Source organism: Lepisma saccharinum, chromosome 11, assembly GCF_977018435.1.
Source record: "Lepisma saccharinum chromosome 11, izLepSacc3.1, whole genome shotgun sequence".
In the NCBI taxonomy this organism is placed as follows: domain Eukaryota; kingdom Metazoa; phylum Arthropoda; class Insecta; order Zygentoma; family Lepismatidae; genus Lepisma; species Lepisma saccharinum.
In genome coordinates this window covers 71,566,834-71,588,028 of record NC_139239.1, presented here as the reverse complement: position 1 = coordinate 71,588,028, position 21,195 = coordinate 71,566,834, and the positions used below count along the sequence as shown (strand labels likewise).

The 21,195-nt window shown below is 38.5% G+C and overlaps 2 protein-coding genes across 5 annotated transcripts in view; both read right to left on the bottom strand.

Annotated features, from left to right (window-relative positions):
• The window catches only part of LOC145994913 (phosphatidylcholine:ceramide cholinephosphotransferase 2-like), a 228,726-nt gene that overhangs the window by 81,634 nt on the left and 125,897 nt on the right, over nt 1-21,195 (bottom strand). The window contains exon 1 of one of the 4 annotated variants that reach the window (XM_083131388.1): nt 7,649-7,951. The exons of the other annotated variants lie outside the window; for them this stretch is intronic. Within the exon in view, the coding sequence (XP_082987514.1) occupies nt 7,649-7,707 (59 nt within the window). The 5' untranslated portion in view covers nt 7,708-7,951. Of the gene's footprint in view, nt 1-7,648; nt 7,952-21,195 lie in introns of those variants that run through there. 4 annotated transcript variants of the gene reach the window in all.
• LOC145995071 (uncharacterized) lies at nt 9,686-20,892 on the bottom strand. The gene is made up of 3 exons (XM_083131603.1): nt 20,759-20,892; nt 18,245-18,666; nt 9,686-9,843 (listed from the first exon to the last, which is right to left on the bottom strand). Exons 1-3 carry the CDS (start codon nt 20,890-20,892, stop codon nt 9,686-9,688), a joined length of 714 nt encoding a protein of 237 aa, XP_082987729.1.

The following is a 21,195-nucleotide window of genomic DNA, read 5'->3' as shown; positions in this document are numbered from 1 at the left end:
CTTTGTGTACTATTGTACAACTTTTATAGTAACGGTGCTGATCAACTCTCTCTCTCTCCACCGTTTTACAGTACGTTTGGCAACATTGTTTCGTTTGCCAGGAACTTTCGGTGCCTTGCGACTCGAAAATGTCCGATGTCAGTCGAAGTTAATTCAACTAGTCGCTGATTCGTTGTTTTCCAGCAGCCAGATGGAAATGAGAGCGGTATAGAATATGGAAGACAAATCGATCAAAATGCATACAGGAGATAATCCTAAAGACCCCCCCTTCCCCTTCCCGCCAGCATAGACTCTGCCCCTTTTCCTGAATTGCACAATATGGCACAACTTCCAGGGAGCACATGCGTCGGTGTTCGAGTACTCGAACGGGGTCACGTAGCCGCCGAAATCCCTCCCGAAAGACCAGACAACCTGACCGCCTTGTATCGATCTCCCGCTTTACGTCACATTGACGTCACGTTACATCGCCTTCCCCAGGTCGGGGATCCCACGGAGCGGGGGCGGAGAGGAACCATTCCCAAATTGCATCTGCCACTCCGGGCGCTTCCGATGGATTTTTTAGAACTCTGGCTCTTAAAGGTCGAGGGAACGAGAGATAATCCGTGACTAGAATAGCATCAAGGAAAGGAAGGATGAAGCTTCTCTGAAAGCATTTTCTTTGATAAGCCAGGATTCTCACTAATTTGGAGAAAACAAATTCCCTGACCTTTTCCAGGCAATTTTAAGAACAAAATGTCCAGACTATTCTGTGGTGCTTTATCATGCTAATAACTTTCTTTTTTAAAGTGTTAAACTGCATTTCCACTTTATGCACACACAAACTAATCGAGACTGGAGCAAAAGTTTTAAAGTGGGTTCGCAACCACTGTGCAAGGTATCTCCATCGGAAAGACCCTGCCCTGCGTGCTGTAACATGCCATGAAGGCATACAATATCTGTGGAGGTGAAGTGATCAGCACAATGCTCCGGCCGCCTTTACTCCCCCCGGGAACCCATTTATTACAAGTTGGGCAAACCCCAGAGTCTATTCCCCGAAAAAGTCTGAAAATGTCCCACCCGAGATGACGCACGCCGAGAATCTAATTCGGGCAGTGGCGGTGATTGGGTTCCACAACTGGGGGATCAAGGACAGTGTACTTTCCCTTGGTAGATAAGGTTTGGCATATTGCGCGGGCAAAAGTGGCAAAAAGTGGGGAGGCAACTGCCCCCACGCCCCTAATCACCGCCACTTGCAGTCAGATGTCCTACCACCAAACTATAAACACGTTTTAAATATAATATCTTTCATCAAGAAATTCAATAAAGAACCGGAATGTCTATTTTCACTCCAAAATCATGAAAGCTTTTTCGACGTATTTTCTAAATTCTCTGAAAAACATTAATGCTACTTCAAGTATAGAGCAGACAAAAGTGGCACGATTTGACACTTGATGCAGTACTTCACTGTTCGCAATTTGAGCGCCTTCGTAAAAATTAAGGTTAGGTTACATCATTACGAAAACATTGTACGTGTGTCCAAAAATATACCCTTTTGTTAAATAAACAAAAAGATGCCTACGCCCGCAATTTTATACTTGAAAGAATTCTGATGTAATTGGAAACCAGGTGAACGCAAACGAGGCACGAAAAATACGCGAGGCAGTCCAGAGACCATGGGATTGAAATGGAAGGTCAGCTAGTAATTTCCGGTTTCTCGAAACCTTGGATACTCCCCGTATGGCCACCTCACAATCATGCCATGAACAGGGAAGGTAACAGATGTTGCATGACATAATTTTGCACGAACCAAGGATATCTCTAGCCGCAGGCCGTGTTTGTACTTCGCACACGGTTGCGAACGGCTAGACATCCATGCTACGACCTCTTATCAAGTACATACGAAGTGGTGTTTACGTTAACGTGGAACCACTGGCCGAAAGCAGATGTGGTCGCCAGGGCGTGAGAGGACAGTTCGTTCCCATAGCCGCATGTATACACCAAACCATGGTCTTGGGACATCTCGCAGCAGCCTGGAGGCTCAAAGTTTGAGTTTGAACGTTATTACAAGGGAACGGATTTTAAGGTGCAGCACATTTCCAAAAATGTAGCCGTTTTCATACCGATCGTATGAGATGTATTTAAGGACATGGAATCAAGTAAAATGAAGACACTTGTTGCACCTTTTCGTGAGATTATCCCCCTTTTACACCCCTTTTTGATGCTTCAGCACCTTTAACCTGTTTTTCTTCCACGTTTTGTTAAATAAATTGGACAGAAAAATAAATGATTTTCACTCTTCTTGAGCAGCTACATAAAATCCTATAGTCTCATTTTGTAGAGCAGAACGACAGCTATAAAATTGTATTGCAAGACCAACAGTTCCCAAGATAATGTAGCAAAACCCGCGAGAGAAAACACGAACTTCAACAAAACCGATTCGACAGAACCACAGTTCTCTATGCGGTCCGCGCTCATTACATACAGAAGGGGCAGAAAAAGAAAGCACTGAATAAAGACATTTTATCAGCACCTTTTTTTAAAAAAAATCAGAACCTTTTCTTCCCCTTTCCAGAACATAATTTTGCACCTTAAAATCCTTTCCCTTGTTATTACAAGTCACCGAAAGATTCCTCTCTTTGTCTCTAAAGCTTTAGAATCTTCCGGTGACATATGTCAGTTGGTTCTACTTAATATTTTCATGAACTTTCTTTACTATCTTCTATAGACTAAATATGGAAATAAACAGTTGCACGTTTCCAAGATTGCATTTAAGTCGAAATGATCAAGAGATGAAGCATGATCAAAAACGCCTCACCATGCCTCTACCAAGTTTGAGTACGGCTTATTTTCACGTCTAAACTTGAGCCACGGTTACAAGGTAATGTAAACACTGTTTAACAAGTAAAATGAGATCATACTGATATATGGGCAATATTCTACTTGAAACAAAGTACAGAACAGAGTTAAAATATTACAACAGAACAGCTAAATGCAAAAGAGAAGTACCTAATTGGTTTCACCAATGGACAACTATCTCGTTGTTGAACATACGTCTTGAACAATGAAACTACGTTTCACACCGACACAGTATTTGCAAAAGTGTCGGTATAGACATAATGATACGTAAGTCTCTTATATTGTTTTCTGGCGTGTTTTAAACACAATTTGTAATATCAGAAGATAGAACAGTTCTAAAATAAAGCTCCTATCTTGGTGACAATGTATAATTTTGCACTATAAATATCCTATGTGAAGTTGTTCTCATCTAACATTTAACCTTTTACAAGCAACATCATCCGCTTTTTAATTTATACAGCTCCCCACACGATGGCCGGACAGGCAGAGAAAAACAAGCAAACGACATTGCCAGAAACGCTAAAAGCAGCTTCAATGCTGTGTACAGAGCATACGGGCCATCGTATGTATGACGAGCTCTATAATGCCAAAGAGCCGTTTTGAACATAAAGCAGCGTTAACAAAAAGAACCTACATTATTCGATGTGTTTGTACGAGAATGTTACTTACTTGATCTTTATCACACGACATACGGCATGGTGAAAGTTTAAAGATACGATCTCTTGCATCACTATCAACAGATTAGTGCAACAACTCTGTATTAACAGCAAAGCAAATAAACACGTAATATATATGTCAATATCAATATGTGAGGGGGAATTATGAAATGAAATGCAGAGGGAAAGGTTTACTAATTTTAGGTTAGTATGAATACCTCTAAATGTATAATTTATTACACCATTCCAATAATGAGCCGTAAAAATTACAAGAGGAACGAATATACCACGCAGAAATGCCACCCCGGTTTACGATCTCTTTATTCGTGCATGTTTGTTCATGAAATGTACCAATCATTCATCCTCTTCTTCGAGTGTTTCGTAAAGGAATGAGAAAAGTGACTTTAAGTAAGCACAGTACAAACATCACGTACACGTTTCACTTTGCTCATGATCGCTCGCGTACCAGAGGTTCCACTACAGCAAATTCTCGCCTAAAACACTACTACTAATAATAAAACAATAAACGATTAGGTAATCATAAATTAAATAAAAACATAGTATGACAAAAAAGGCAAAAAATATACTAACATATCAAATTAAATATTAATGTAATTAAATATGTATATACGAAACTTCCTACATTATTATTTAATACAAAAATACAAAGTAAAAGAGGCAAAGAAGCAAATAATATATAAAGAAGTACACAAAGGAACAGCTGTTGATCACCACTGTCGAGAGTCTAAACCTAAAACTTCCAAGTCAAACATTTCTTACACCCGTGAGAAACCTAAACAGGAGGGTATGAAACACACACTTTTCATCTCGTTTTAGACATTGTAGACAACAGAATATCCACAGTGTGATTGTTTCCATGGGAAACATATTTTTTTGTACTGAAAGAGCACGAAACCGTTTGCAGGAACAAAATAGGCAGGCTCTAAACATTACACCTAATTTAGTCCGAATAGCTTAACGTGCGTCAACGAACATAATACAGAGATGAGAAGCACAACAAAAGCGATTGTGAACAAATATAAATATTACAAGATAGTTCTTAACAAAATAATTTATCTTTGTCTACCGGGCTATCATACTATGCGGAAACATATTGCCTGTAGGTACGACAAAGTAGTTAGTGGATTTAGCAGAAGCATATAGGTCCCGGAAAGATGACATTCTTGTATCTTTGCCAACGACCACTGAGTCAGTCACGTGTGTTTTGCTCAGAGCGTTAACTCATGTGAGAAAGTCTTGACCTTGACGAGATCAGTCCACCTCATCTCCGCAAACGTCTCCTCTGACTAAGTACTCTGATGACGCAAAAACTTGACCTGGTACTAGAAGTTTTCCGTAAGACGTTACGGTTTAGTCAACGCAGGAAAAGTTTCGCAAGGAAAACGATTCACCCCACTCCCCATCGACCATACATGGTATATATGTAGTCGATCTACGAACTCGCAAACCAAGGTTCCGGGTTCGATTTCCGGCCTGGGTATTACTTTATAAGTGTCCTTTCATGAGTAGTCATCATAGTCATATTTAAGTCCCACTGTCGCAATTAGCAACGTAAAATAAGAACAATAGAAATAGGCATAAAAATATGTATTCTATACGCGCTAATATCTATTGCGAAGCGGTCAGTCCCGTCCCTAATCAAGAATAAGGCCCAAACATCTATTTCATTATTCATCCTCATTGTCACGATTAACCTAGGGAGCGACGCACGTTACATTACGTGAGCTAATAAATAGATGAAAGGACAAGGATAGAAGCTACAGAGGACGGCAAAATATAATGTAAATCACGCTCGTATTATACATACATATTGGCCAGGTACATCATTAATTTAAGTTCATGAAAATAGAATACAACGGAGAATATTTTTTTCTCGTAAAGAAATGATCGTTCTTGAAGGCCAAATTAACAATAATCTTGGTAAACAACTCTAGCATTAATGATTCATAGTGTGTGCAGAATTTATTCAATGAATGCCCACTCTTGAGCAACACTGATGATAACTTTTAATTTTAACTGAAGTTTTAAATGAGCAAACTTTGGAGTATGACGTAGTCGCTGGCAATAATACAAAAAGTCACATTGAAAATATTGTTTAAGTTTTGATAAAAGAAAAAAAGATTAAATCTTTGTGCTAGTATTGACTAAACCTTACCCACTAAACCAACGACGCGGATATTCACTGATAGATTGATTTTACGTTACTTGCCAGGTAAAGCCTATACCATACGTGTATCAGCTTAATGTCAACTATCATATCAGAAGCTACTGCAGATAATTACAAAAATGATGGACTGAAGGGGTCGTATTAAATAAATATCTTCTTGGAACTCGAATTGACAGCATTGATCTGTTTAGTGTCTATACGTATTTGCCATAAATGCAGTTCCATTCTTTTTTCCATTTGCTTAGTTTCCAAACATCCCACTTCATCATTATCATTTTAGGGCCTTCAAATTATTCTCTCCAAAGAATGATTTATGCACACAGTCCTTCATTTTTTCATATTCACAACTTATGGTTATTTTTGCTCTAACTTTACCTTTACACTCCCACTAAATACGAACAGAAACTTCCCAGATGGAAAAATTCTGGATAAACCCCTCGTAAGTTACACGTCTTACATTTGGAAACTTTTAGACATAAAAGAATAGAGTGAGATATTTGATCAAATTAACGTTCATGAATAGAAGGGGGAAAATTCCCTTTTTGCTCTCGGAGAAATTCAAACTAGAACTCGAATAGACCCTATTTAACCATGGGCTGAATACGGTTTATAATTACGGCTATACATATACAATACATAGAAAAAATCGATGGAGACTATATCAGAATTATGGTAGAAGAGAATATTGAAAAGCTTGAAAGGAGAAGTAAAAGATGAAATGATTCGACGATTAATGCATGGCGTGATTGAAAAATGAGCCCTTTAATTAAACGATTTAATGCAGAGCGTGGATCTCAAATTGAAATAATTGGTTAGGCAGGTGCAGCGCTTTGAAGGTAAGATTCATTCTCAATGTCTCTCTGGCGATAAAATTGAAAGGAGAGGCAGGTATCTACCAATTGCACCAATACACAGTGATGTGCTACAAGGACTGTTCAACAGGTTGTTTCTGGGGGTGAAAATGAGAGATTTGATTTGTTTAGCGTCGTTTCGGCTAATCGCGACGATGAGGATGAGTGATAATAATGAAGGGACAGTTGCAAAGAACACCCATTCTGAGATTCGAATTCGGAACCTCTGGCGTCGTAGCGTCCTGTGCTAGCCACTCTGCCAAGGAGGTGTGATTGATTGATTTGCTTTATTTTACTTCGCTTTTTGTGCCACTTTTGGCTAATTTGCGAAGATGGGGATGAGTGATGATGTGATGAATGGACACTCACAAACATCCATGCCCAGGCCAGGCGCGAAGTGCTAACCCTCCGCTCTGCCAAGGAGGAAAGAGGGAGAGGGGAAAAGACAGAGAGAGTGGGAGGGGGAAGCTGTGCATGAACCAAGTGACACATGACGGAGTTAAGGTAGACTATTTCTCCGATTCGACTATTCTTAAAAAGTGCTAAAATAAAGGTGTAGACAAAGAATATTCTAGTACTACAAATATACGTAAAAAAACATTGAAGTACAAAAAAGATCAGCATGAAACATAAATGAAAAGTATACATAAACACAATATTACACATGCACACACCCATTCGAACAACACAAAAAAATAACTCGCGTTCCGCACAGTAATTTATTAAAGAAAATGACAGATAGTAGAAAGTACTTCGGTGCATTTTTTTTTTATTAGTCATAGTCACGACACAGGGTGCACTACTAGGAAAATCTGAAGATGTCAATTAAGTTCTATTGGAGAATCGAACAAGTGAACCCTTCTTTACAAGGGCAATGCGTTATATCACCATATTATTATGAACACCTTATTACATTTTCCCTGAATTTTGCAAGCTGTTCAACGGTTTTACAAATTTCAATGACTTTTCAATCATTTTTCTTTAGTTTCCAGATCAGTCGCTCACATCTTGACATTAATGGCAGAGATGACGGATACATGATGATGACGCGACAAACTCAAAGGAACTTCAACAACGGGATTTGAACCTAGAATCTTCGGCATGCAAGCACATCTTACCTTAATAAGGCTCTTCTCCATCGTTCTCCAGTTTCGATAACCACCAGCTGGAGTTTCATGACCTTTCGCCTGTATAATCGCTGCGAGCAACCGGCATCAAAAAACCACGGCTTTCCTGGCAGAGAGCATTTCCACAAACACACTTGAAAATCACAACCGATTCAAGTACTGTTGCGTTGATTCGAAGACTTCGACACAAACCAGGTCAATTACATCGTGCGTGTAGACACGGCCGGCCACGCGTTTAAAACTGACACACACAGACGGAACTCTCACGCACACTAAATTAACACATGGACGAGTTCGATGCGAAGCAACTGCACCCTGACGGCGACCACAAGAACTGTGACGACGAAGAGACGAGATCGGCCGATTTTACTCCGGCTAGCGTACGCCAGTGTTGCCAACAGTACGAATATTCCACCGTTAACTTAAATGTTCCTACTCTAAGGAAGGTTGATTGCCTCAAGCTCTCTTTCGCCGTTTGAACATTAATTTCCATTTGAAACACCTTTTTAAAAAACGCTTCGTTTCTACGATATTTCGTGTTATCAACTTAAATGGTCTACCCTCTATATTTCTCTGGAGTCATTCCATATGAGCCCACACCCTTACCAACTCCGATTTTCATGAAATTTGGGGAGTTGAAACTATGCATGGAACTTAGTAACTATGAAAATTTTTAGTCTCGTGCGTCTTGTAACTGTTAAAATTATTCAAGGTCAAAGGTCGCATAAATTGCCCTTTTTGAGTCCGGTTAGCTATACTAAATGTGCTGTAACTCCACCCCTATTTCGCGCAGAAAATTCAAATAAATCTTGTTGTGCAGGGACCTTGACCTTCCGACCGTGAATATCTCAAAACATGTCATCACCAAAAATCGTGAAAAAATATATTTGGTCCCTCATGCCATACTCTAAAACATATCAAAAAATCATTTTGGGACTGCAATGGGATCAGAAGATACAAAATAATATGTGTAAGTATGTGACTGATAAAAGCCTCATTACATGAACTAGGACGAGTCAAAAGTCCCTTAACACCCCTACAAAATGTACTGGTAAAGGAGTTCATGAAAGAAATAGGTTAGGCCACTTTTGGCTAATTTGCGAAGATGAGGATGAGAGATGATGTAATGAAATTGATGAATGGACACTTACAAACATCCATGCCCAGGCCGGGATTCGAACCCGGAACCCCTGGCGTCGTAGCGCGATGTGTGAACGTCTTTGAATTACTATTTTTTTTACTGTGGTTTGTCTCATGTGAAATGTGTATGTATGTTCATAACTTTCTATGTTTAAATATGAATCAAATTATGAATGTAAAGGTATATTATGAACTTTCTGTATAATAATAGCTGAGTGTAAGACAATCTCCGTTATATAAATTAAGAGAAATAAGTAGATAAATAAGGTAAAATAAAAAAGGTAAAGTGCTCCCCTGTGCTTAGCACGACGACATGAAGGCGTATAGGGGGTGTGGGGGGTAACCCCCACACTTTCTTGATCCGGTCGTGAGTGGGGGTGATGTGATCAGGTACCCATGTCATTCGACGGTGGGTGGGCGCCGGGGCCGCTTCCAACGTTAGAAAAGTTCCCGGATTTGAACCGGCCGGCGAACGAACCCGGAACCTTTAGCATGGTAGTCAGACGCGTTACCGACTGAGCCACCGCGGCTCAGTAAATAAATAAATAAAACACCCGGTCTCCATTTCTGTCGGTGATTCAGTAGTTCGAATCCTAAAATACCATTGGCCACACACACAATTTATCTTCATACATAAAATACTGTTCAATACAAAATTTGCAATGGAAAAGTTACGGATGTTTAACATTTTTGTGAAAGAACAAATTCGGAAATTTACCAACTTTCAAATAAAAGGAGTAAATTGCTCCTTCCTACTTTCTACTTCGGTTATTTCCCGTGCTATCTGTTGCGTTAATCGCGACAATGATGACGAACACAATGATGCATCCACGCCTTGATTTGCACCTCTAGATTCATTGTGTGCCCTCCAGAAAACTTTGATTGTGCTCAAACGTGGGATATCCTTACTGTCAACGTAATTTCCAACTTATCGCGACTAGTGGCGACACGGAATCGTTGTTTGTTTGGCAACACTGCCGCGCGAGGGCGGGGACTACCCTTGGAGAGACAGAGCATAGTCCAGCAGGGGTGTGGTCCACGTCTGCCTTGTGGGAAAAGGGCCAACATTAACACAATTAACAATAAGAAGCGGAAAGGAAGAGAAAAACAAAGAGGAACGGAGACAACAACTTGCGAACACTTGTACTTCAGGATCGATCTTTGATGCCGGAAATAAGATTAGGAAAATGAATCAGGCTTCTATTCGTTTCCTAATCGATATGGTCTTGTGACTTGGAAAACTGAAGGATGTCGTTGTAATATGTATCGCAGTCCCATTTACAGTATAGAACAAATGCCTACTGATCTCCTTGCCACTTGTTGATTCCGCCATGTAACACTTGCACATCAACAACGCCCGAAAGGAACATTACAGTATGAGTAATGACACCTTGATTTACCCTTTCATACGTGCCACATTCAATTACAGGTCATCAAAACGGTTACATTTTCACCACTGTAGGGGGAATATAAAGAAACCTAAATACAGGAGACGCCCGATAGAGCAGTGTCTAAAGTTGATGCTTTGCAATTAAGGCAACCCTGGTTCCTTTGCCGATGGGTTAAGTACACTTGAGCTTTGCGAGAATTACAGGTTTTCCAGTGGAGGGGATACTAATTTCAAGAATCAACAACTCCACTTTTCGTGGAAATGTGGTTACATGCATAACTTAATACAACTGTGAAGTATCGATGTTTCAGTGCTAAAAGTATATCCTAAGTTTTAAATTCTTGCTCAAAGAGGCACCACTATGTTTGTGCTCCAACAGCTATTAAACATAGTACTAAGATATTTAAATGTTCATTTTTCTCAAAACTGTCTTGAATGGAGTTAACGCCCGCCACTTGTACTCTGAACCCCTTGTGTGCAATTTTCTTCTTAGTGCTGGTTTCAGAAACACTAATGATGCCAGAATGATGGTTTTCTTCTAATTTACCATGCCGGTACTGTGTTATTTTGTTATAAGGGCTAATGCCACGTAATTTTAATTTTATTCAATTTCTCGTTGGCTGGTATAGTCATGGCCAAATGTGGCTGTGGTTCAGAGTAAAGGGAAGTGCTTCCCTACCAGACCTGCCATAACCTTAGACAGGCAACCCAGATTGCGTTGAAAGCAGGCGGGACGGTATATTATGCAAGGATATATCACAATGAGTGCTGCTGACACCAGGGAGTCGTAACGTACCCAATTTGCGTTACACGGTACGTTCCATTTTGTAGGAGGAAGAGTATGGTTCAGCTGCTGGTACCCATGGAACGTAACGAAATGCAATATGTTACAGACTGACGTTACAGAGAACGTAACAAAATGTATTATGGTAGATATTAACGTTATAAAGGAACGGAACGAAATGAGCACATTGGAACATAACGTAATATGCAATATGGTATATACTACCGTTACAAGGATACAAGGAACGTAGTAGAAAGTCCAGCGCAGATAATTCTGCCGTGCAATGCGCGACAGAACTAAAGAAGCAGTGTTGCTAATGGAGCAGATAGAAAAATCGCTGCGGTGCGCCGATGCACAGCTGTTACGTACAACAATAAAATTAGAGAATTCAGGTCTATCTAACGTTGAGTTTTAAACGTCATGCATTATACCAGGACTAGGATTAATATGTACTAACAAGTGACTATGTATGTAGCTACATACATATGGACTAAAAATTCGCAAAATATGAACTAACACATAAGTAAAATTACCAAAAATGCTGCAAAGAAGACTTCTTCATACGATTCCTTATTTGAGTGATTTCAAACAAAATAAAAAAATATATATATTATTTTTCATTGCATTAATGCACTGGTGGCGTTCTAACTTTTCACTCCCAAAACCCGTATACACTGGTATGGAACTGCAACGGCAGATAATAACATGCCAACGTGTTAAACCGCTACAATTGCACCATAACACTCCTCCTGAAGCAGTATTATTATTTCCTCTCTGAGATCGGCGACAGTCGGTTGCCTTTGTTGTACATTTACAAAGGATGCCGGCTTCCACAACAATAACAAGTACATATACTGCCACTAGACGATAAGCTGCGCGGCTTTTTCTTTTGTTATGAACCAGGGCCGGCGCTAGTCATTTTGCCTCCCTGGGAGGTGGCGGCAGATGCCGCTCTATTTCGACCCCCCCGGTCATTACGCAGCAACGGAAAATTGAAAATCAATATATTCCTAACTAAAACATCAAAATATAAAATAAATAATGAGACTTCTTATGCTATTTCAATACTATTCAGCGCAAAAGAATATCTCGCTCGATCACAGTTTTCAATAGGCTTATTTTTTTCTTCTCTTCAAATTTTGCCGCTCTGGGCGATGGGACGGTTCGCCCTCCCCTTCCGCCGGCCCTGCTATGAACTTGGTCACCCATCAAAGCATGGCAATTTTAACACAGAAAACAATATGTATCGCATTAAGCAGCAAAAATGACAGCCTCCTCTATGCAATTTCTACAAGAACACGTGCCGGAGCCAGAGTTGAAATGATGTTGGAGCCACATAATTTATTTATTTTGAATAATTCCAAAATTATGAAATATGAACAATTTGTTGCTGCTGTTCGCTGCTCTCTTGCCAAAATGCTTTATTGGGATGCTAACACCATGACTGGCTTCCTCCTTCATGAACTCGTGCACGTTGCTTAGAATTTCCCGAGCTTGGCTATGCAAGGTTTTTGATTTCAACTTCGACAGAACTGGAGGCATTATGGAATTTAACGTTCATTAGCAAACACACACTTTTACATAAACACACGCAATACACGCACACAACGTCAAACCGGTCAAATACTTAGTATAAAATAAAAATATGGTGCTTCCAATCCAACAAAACTCACCGCCACTTTACCTGCTTTCCCCTTCCGTGACAGAAATAGTGCTTCATTATTACAGTTGGCAACACTAGTTACTAGCTAGCCAATGAACATGCACTGCATAAAAGAAGCAACGACTACGCCGTGCTATATTGCCACATTGCCGTCCCTGCTGACCGGTGGGAACCGCGAGCTGGAGCGCTGTTCAATTGTTTTCAATGAAGTTTGCGCGAGTGTGTCCAGGAATGGAATGACAATATGGCAACAATAGCGAAGGTTTTCGAGCAGGGTAGAACACGTGATGCTAAGAGAGAGGGAGACGAAACTAAAATACGTTTCTACGCAACGGCAAATTTACGTGTGTGGCACTCTAACGAAATGCATTGTGGTATATACTAGCGTTACAAAAAAACGTAACGAAATGCAACATGGTAGTAAATAACGGTACATAGGAACGTAATGAATGCAATCCTCCGTAACGGAACGAAGTGAAAGGCAATATGGTTAATTAACGTTACATAGGAATGTAACAAAATGTAAACCACTGTAGCGGAACGGAACAAAATGCAGTTGGGTACATACCATCTGCATAAGGAACGTAAATAAATTCAGTATGGTAGATGTTAACGTTACAAGGAAAGAACAATTCACAAATGTTTGCTAGTAACGTTATAGGTGCGTGACAAATATAATCTATTAAACATCAAGGAAGAAAAAGGAATAGCCCAAATCTCTTGACATTCATTGGAACATTGCGAAAAATAACTCAGTATATTGTGTGGGATTAATGTTTCGTTAAAAATATGGTTGTTTGTAAATTAATGAATTTCCACCAGGGTTGTTAAAGGATCAGGAATTTTAAATCAATTCAATTCAGGTACAGCAGGGAATATTAGCAAGCATAAATGGATCTGGACCGTAAAGAGCCTTTTTATGTTTAAGGTATTTAAATAAGTTCCAGGAACCTTTTTTCTGGATCAATTGAAATACGGCACAGGGTCCTTCGTTCCGGATCAATTTAAAGACGGTCTAAGTTCCATATTTGAAATGAAACAATACGCAACTTGGACCGAATTTACACTGTGATAGAACAGGTTCCGGTATTGTTGCGGAACCCAATAGAACCCATTAGTTGATGGGTTCGTGGACGTTTAAAAACTCTGATTTGAAAATTACATTTTTGGCTCGAAATTGAATAAACCTTCCATGTAGTGTAGAAATGAGTAGCCATAGGCGTGCGCACGAAGTCCAAAGGGGGGGTTAATGCCCCGCCCTAATCATGGACGTCTGCAGATATTTTCGACGGAGGGAGAAGCGAGGTATTTTTCCATGGGGCATATTACCCCGATAATAGTGTTGCCCCCTCAAGAAACACCACTTGAATTCGAAATTATCGCATTCCTGCATACCCATTATAATAATTAATGTAAATTACTATGACTGGAATCAAATTATACGTGTGAAATATATACTTTTAGCTGACATTCGTTTTCTAAAGGAGAGAGGTGGCCATCCGCACCCCCCTTTCAGATTTCCATGCCCCTATATTATTATACTTTAATCCAGAAATTTAGGGGAGAGGAATTTTATCGCCGGTTATTAAACTATATTATGCTCTTGAAGAAAATGAAGTATTTTTAAGCCAATGAAAGTTCACAAAACAACTACGGCTAAAGAAGGTGCAGTGGCGCAACCACAGGGGGGGGGGGGAGATTGGGCCTCAACCTTGGACGGAAATCAATTCTAAGGGGTAAGGTTGCAAACATTGAACTATGGAAAGAAAGGTTGCAGAATCTAAGAGTTGCAGGACAAAACGATACTAAAGACGGATTTAGTTTTCACGTCTTTCGTGCATTATTTCTTCCAGACGGTCAAGAGCATCTGCAAGGAGGCACAGAAGGGCAATTGCCCCCTTTCGATTTATATCTTTATACAAATGTAAATAAAGTTATATAAAATTGTCTAGCTCGTTTCGCTCGCAATATCTGCTTTTCTTACAGTCTTGTCAATTTCAAACCCTTAGCTATAGTGGAACCATGAGCAAAACAACCTGCGCAGACCCACGACTCCTGTACACCATACTCCCGCTTGTAGGGGAGGGGGAGAGTGGACCATGCTTCCTTATGGCCCGAGGTGGAGGGAAGAAGGGAAAGCTGCGCGGGGACTTTTCGTCCCAAGGTTTTTTTCCTTGTGGTCGATGTATAGGGGACGGCGGCAGTCAGCCCTGGACGCCGAACGATGTAAATAGAAAAAAAAATGTAAAAGAGAATGTCATGGGCCTCCATGATTTTTTTGCGCCATATTAAATCAATATTGTTTTCAGTTTGCAAAAATTTGGATCTAAAAGTTTTCTTGATCGCTTCGCTAGCAATTTATTTTCTGTAATGCATTGTAAATTACCAGAGGGAGAAGTAACAAGAAGTAAGTACGTCAGACTATTACAAACAGTTGAGTCTTAAATGTATGAACAATTGTTTGGGGGAGAAGAAGCGCACACATTTCAGAGGCATATTTTTTGTTGTTTGTTGTGGGGGCGAATGAATTCATTATGTAATGTATTAATATAGGCTATATAAATTGTGTACGTATAATAATAGTGCCATTATTACTACTATTATTAATAGTTTATCCAAGTACTCCCCCCGCAGACAAGAATTTGTGGTTACTCCTCTGAGGGGGTGCATCATTTTCTATGTAATTGAAAACTATCGCGCTTCGTTCTCTGGCAAATTTCTTAAAAATAAAAGTAAGGACATTCTGAACAGGACACTTAATAACATAATGGCGATGTCTTCCATTCCTAACTCCCAGGTGTGGGCAGACGTTGTAACATGCACTTTTAGTGACCATTGATTTCTACCATAAATTGCTACTACTAGATAGTGAACATAGAAGTGCATGTTTGGACACACGCCAGAGATTGTGCTTATGGCAATGGTCATCGTTAGTGCTCGAAAGTTGATGTGTGTGTGTGTTCAGTAGACTTTCAGCTATGCAATTGCGGGCGCGCACTTATGTGTGTGTAACAAATTTACTTTGTTTTTATATAGTCTTGTGCAACGTACGCATACTGTACTTTAGCGAGGACAAGAATTTACATGACCCCAACTCAGCCATGCAAAAATTAAACTTTGATAGTTATTGGAGCCCATTTTAATATTACAATTGTGGGTTCAGTATTTTTGAGGTATCGATAAGACATGTGGAACGACTGATTCTAACAAAATGAGTCAAGTTCAAAAGATATGTGGATGCTATTTGTCATCTCCATTTACATTCCATGCTGTTACACGGGATGATTTGGTAGTAGAGTGATTGACTATTCGGTTTCCATTCTTCAAAAACTCATTGTCCAGAACATTAGAAAGTAACATGCTGATTTGGATACACACACAGGCAGACACGTGCGTCCATCAAGGTAATTAATGTACATTAATTTGCATTTGCGTGCGTCTTTTGATAATTTATCAGATGCCATGCAATAATTACTTAGACAAGATAATGACAATGATGTTGCCATTTTTTGATATTTTATTAAGAGAATTTTATAACAAGAGAACTAAACTTAACCTTAGGAAGTAGCGTGTTTGAAAAACAAGAATTGATTTTAGGTTACATATTAGGAGGCTAACAGTAACGTCTGTTATTGAGTGGTGTTCCTGAGTAATTTGCTCTAAATGTTACATTTTGAGGTACATTCTAAAATGGCTGTCAAATTTATCATAAAAAATCTAAAAATTTACACTAATCTCTCACAAAGAAATAGATATCATGGGAATTAATACAATAAAAAAAAATTAGGATTTGTTCACCAACCAAGGAATAACAATATTTGCCATATATTCAACTCCCTACAACATCGAAGCTCAATTTTTTTTAAAAAAATGTAAATATACATATATTTAAAGTATGCATTCGTACTGTATAAGCATAAGAATAGAACGGAGGTTCTGAAAAGTATATATTGAAACAGTTTTTAAAATTTTGTTGAATATCTTTATTATTCTCTTAATCATTCCAAGGTAAATTCTAAAACAAGGAAAAAAAAGACCTTATTACTTAAAAAACTAGAGAAATTTTGTATCTTTCAAAACAAAGCAAATACACTGTCATTTCCTTCAGGTGTCAATTTAAAACTAAACAGAATTCCACAAATTTGACATGAATAAAAATATATTTCATACTCTTGTATAACATCAGTATATCTGTGCAATTTTGTGAACAGGTAAGACAGCTACTCAAAACTAAATGTATTAATTACTAGGAAACATTAAACAAGTACGAGCAAAATTGTTCTTTTAATTAAATTACTTCTTATGGAACCTCTGAAAAGATTTTCTTTGGTTACAGCTACTTATGTATAATGAACTATAAGATCACAAAAAAAATCAAGTAATTATATACATTATTAATCTAGACAGTAATATTCCCCACATTTTCAACATGTTGTACAAGATCTTTCTGTGGTGTATCATTGGATTCCACAAAGTTTGCTACAATGTTTGTAGTCAATTCTGTGCTGCTATTTCTGAGATTGCTTTTTAATGAAGATTTAGTTAGATTTTTTTTCATGAAAATATAATTATTTCTAATAACAAGTATGTCATCAATAATTTCGGTTGCCATATTACACCTGAGTGGGTTTAGTATGAATTTCAGAGATGAAAAGAGTCTCTCGACACTAACTTGTGTTGCAGGAGTAGAGAGAACAATACAAGCCACAATGTACAATTCGGGACAACTTGATTTTCTAATTTCCCAGAAATTTAGAACATTTTCAGTCCTTTTCAGTCTTCGAGTTGAAACAAAGTAAGTGTCCAATAATGACGCAATATTAAACTTTGGTGCAGATATGGTATTCCGCCGCAATAAATCTTGTTTCTTTAAGTAGTTTGTGACATGGTCACTGTCATCATCTTCAGTGCTGGAATCTTCTTGTTTCTTTACCTCTCCACACACTGATAAGGATTTCATGTGTTCAAGTCTTAACCACAACTTCTGGAGATACACCTTCGCCACATGGATGTTTTCTTCACTTAAAACAGAAAAGTACCTGGGATCCATGTAAATAGAAGCAAGAAATCCTGGATACTCAAATAATGATGGAAGTCTCTCTTCGTTATTGACATATAATGCTTGTTTTTCTCGTTTGTCCATGCCCTCTACTATGTGGCGTGCAAGGTCTGTGTTGATTGTTGATGTTTTAAGGCGACACTCCAGCCATATCCCGTAGAAGTCGCCAAGTAGAAGCTGTTCTTCTTGCAGCCTCTTTGTGGCTACTTTGGCTGGTTCCAGTGACGTCAAAATAGCCTCAATGTATATCCAGTCTTCTTGCTTTATTTTAACTTGCTCTTGATAGTAATCCCCTATGAACTTTTTAAGTGTAAAAAGTGACTGGAGCATATCATTTGTGCTGTTCCATCTTGTCGGGACATCAAGGGATGGTACCGGCAGTGATTCTGCATTCAATTGACGCCGTGCTGTAGGCGATCGTAAGACACGGCATGCTGCTTGACATGTCACAATAATATCCTTAACTTCAGGAATGGAATTGAGAGCATCATTCACGACTAAATGAAGAGTATGCGACGCGCAACGAACGGATTGGAGACGATAATCTTTACTCGTCAATTCCATTTCAATATCTTCATCTTCATAAGTGTCTTGAGAAATATTAGACATCTTTGTTTCTTGATCTTCCCCAATAAGTTTCCCGGCTTTAATCATGTTTGCTCCAGTGTCTGTAGTTAAACTATATATATTCTCCACGGGCACATTATACTTATCCAGAATGTTCAACAATTCGTAACGCAAATTGCTACCTGTTTGAGACACAAATAACTCTTGAACTGACAAAGTACGCAATTGGAGAGCCCCATTTACAACAAACTGGACGTTGACACCAAAGAATGATCGTCCATTTTTCGAAGTAGAATCAACTTTTAGATGTATCAATTTTCCCTCCATTTCGCCGCGTATTGTTTCTCTGATCTGCTGGGCCTGACTGAATAGCATGTTCCGTACACCTTCCTTGTTCACGATAAACCTGCAGAGAATAAAATTTGCTTTAATCCTTAATTGATAAGTTGTTTCTTGATTTTTGAAATTTTCAAGACATTTGTTTCAAACCCAAAATAGAATTAAAATTCTTAAAAATATTTTTCAAATAGTATGAATTAATTATATTATCAAGCTTTCATCAACTAGGCAAATGCTACAAATATGAGAAAGCAGAACACTTTTTTGGTGAAAGTGAAAAAGATTGTTATTTAAAACCATAATAGGTTAACCTCTATCAGTGTGTCTAGAAACTAACGCAGCTTGCATGCAATAAACAGTGTTATTTGATGCAATCAACGCTCTTTAGTAAAGTTTGAACTAATGAGGAAGTTATAACACCACCCTCCCTGGTCACAGCACTGGGCTTTGGCAATAGGTCTTTTTGCTTCATTCAGATATACCTAAGGCTGTGAAAAGGATATATGTGACACCTATATTTTTTTTATTTTCGAAAATATATTAACAATAGTATATAGGGGATATCTAAATAAGTTGTACTGCATGCTCAGTTCCATCCAGCACTGGAAAGCTACAGAATGTTAGCATAACCTGTCTCTAGGCATATGGAGTACAGTGAGTTTGTTTTGTCTCTGCGCAGAGTTAGCACGTGATATGGGACAGATGCCGGCATTTTCGTCCCGTAACGTCTAGCATGCAGACAATTATACAGTATTTATATTACATATTCCGACCTAACCTGTGTTATAAGAGTTTAAAACGAACGCACTGAATATGTAACAACTTTGTAAAATTGAGGAAAATTTGACATAATATTTGAAAACTTTATATTAATTAGTTTTGTTTGAGTGTACAAAAGTGTGTTAAATATCATTTGATGAAAAAATGTGTCTCATACATATCAGTCTTCAGAAAATTACTTTTCCAGACAGTTATACTTAGTTTACTTATTCAAAGAGTAACTGTTGCAGTTGAAATTACTCATGATTATGTCAGTGAGTAACTAGTTTTACAGTTATGTGAAAAACTAACTTAACGTAATTGCATTCCTTCTAAACATTGTAAGGATATACAGAACTCTCTACCTTCATTACATGAGGCTGGATCAATAAAATCAATGTATTTGAAGTAACCTGAAATGAATTTCTAAGGAATTCTAACTAAAGAAGGTAGCTGTAACCGTAGCAGAGTTTCATTTTTGCAATAGATGTAACTTTATGACGTTACTTTTACTATTCTTTAAGACAAATTTTTAACTTTAAAATTTGTAGCGTTGGGGGAAAAAGTTAAATTTGGCAACACTGTTTCAACTATGGGCTCCCGCGTAGCCAAATTATTAGTGATTTAACATTTGGCGCTAGCGGTCCAGGGTTAAATTCCTGGTGGGAGCCCTCCAAAATTTCAGTCCTGCCCAGCTACGCGAGGACAGTAGTTGAGCTAGTTAAGGAGTGGGTTCTGTCTTGAAAGCCAGAAATAGCTGCGATGGACTATGCGCGGACCAAGCGTCATCCTTTGAAAAATCAGCTTAGAGTTGTTGGCATTTGAATAATTAGTCTTGTTTGTATACGTCAAATTGATTTAAGGGCCTTTCTCTTAGAGGGGTAGTTTAGCTTCCAACTATTTCTTTTCTGGACGCTTTTGTTTCCTTTTTTTTCGGAATCTCCTACTAAGGCAAGAAAGCTGGGCTTCGTTCCATTTTGAATTTAGGACATCCACGCTTTGTTGCAATTCGTCATTTCTAGTTGCTCATTAAAACTTCAGTGTTTGGTTTAATCTTGATTGTTGTCATAATATTACAATGCGATGACATACCACAGACATAAAATCCAAAATAAAATTTCTTAAATATTTATTTTCTTGTAATTAATGATCATTGGGTGTGTTCAATTTTTCGCAATAAAATATCCAACAGAAAGTAACTGCAAAAGTAAGTTATTCTTTAAATTGAGTAGCTGCACCGAACCTACTTTTTGAACCAAGCAACTGACTCGAGTAACTTTCCGAACACTGATTAAGACTGTCCGTTACTAACAATGAAAATAATTTCATTCGTATACAATGTGAACATACTAAGGAATACATGTAAAGGACAATCTGACGACATTGATGAAAATACGCACCTGTCAGAAGCTGGCATCGCTTCCAAAAGAGGATTCACTATATCTTGAAATGCTTGGTCATTCATCAGTGAAAAAGGACGTCCGTGCTCCGAGATGAGTCGGATGCAAGACTGCCTGAGGATGTCTGCGGTCATCTTTACATTTAGGAGAATATTGGCTTTCGGATTACTAGAGATAGCATTTCTCATTTTCTTCTTCTGCAGAAATGACAGCTTATCTTGATGCCTCCGCTTGATATGTTTCTCTAGGTTACCACTATGATCTCCCTATAAAGAAAATAGTTTTATTCATACTGAAAGAATTAATATCAAAGTAAAATCTATGTGCGAGTTTGTGTATTCGTACAATATACCCATATACGTAAATATATGGAGACCACTAACTGTCATTATATAACAATATGCTTAATGTATGGAGATTAGTCACAAATTGGAATC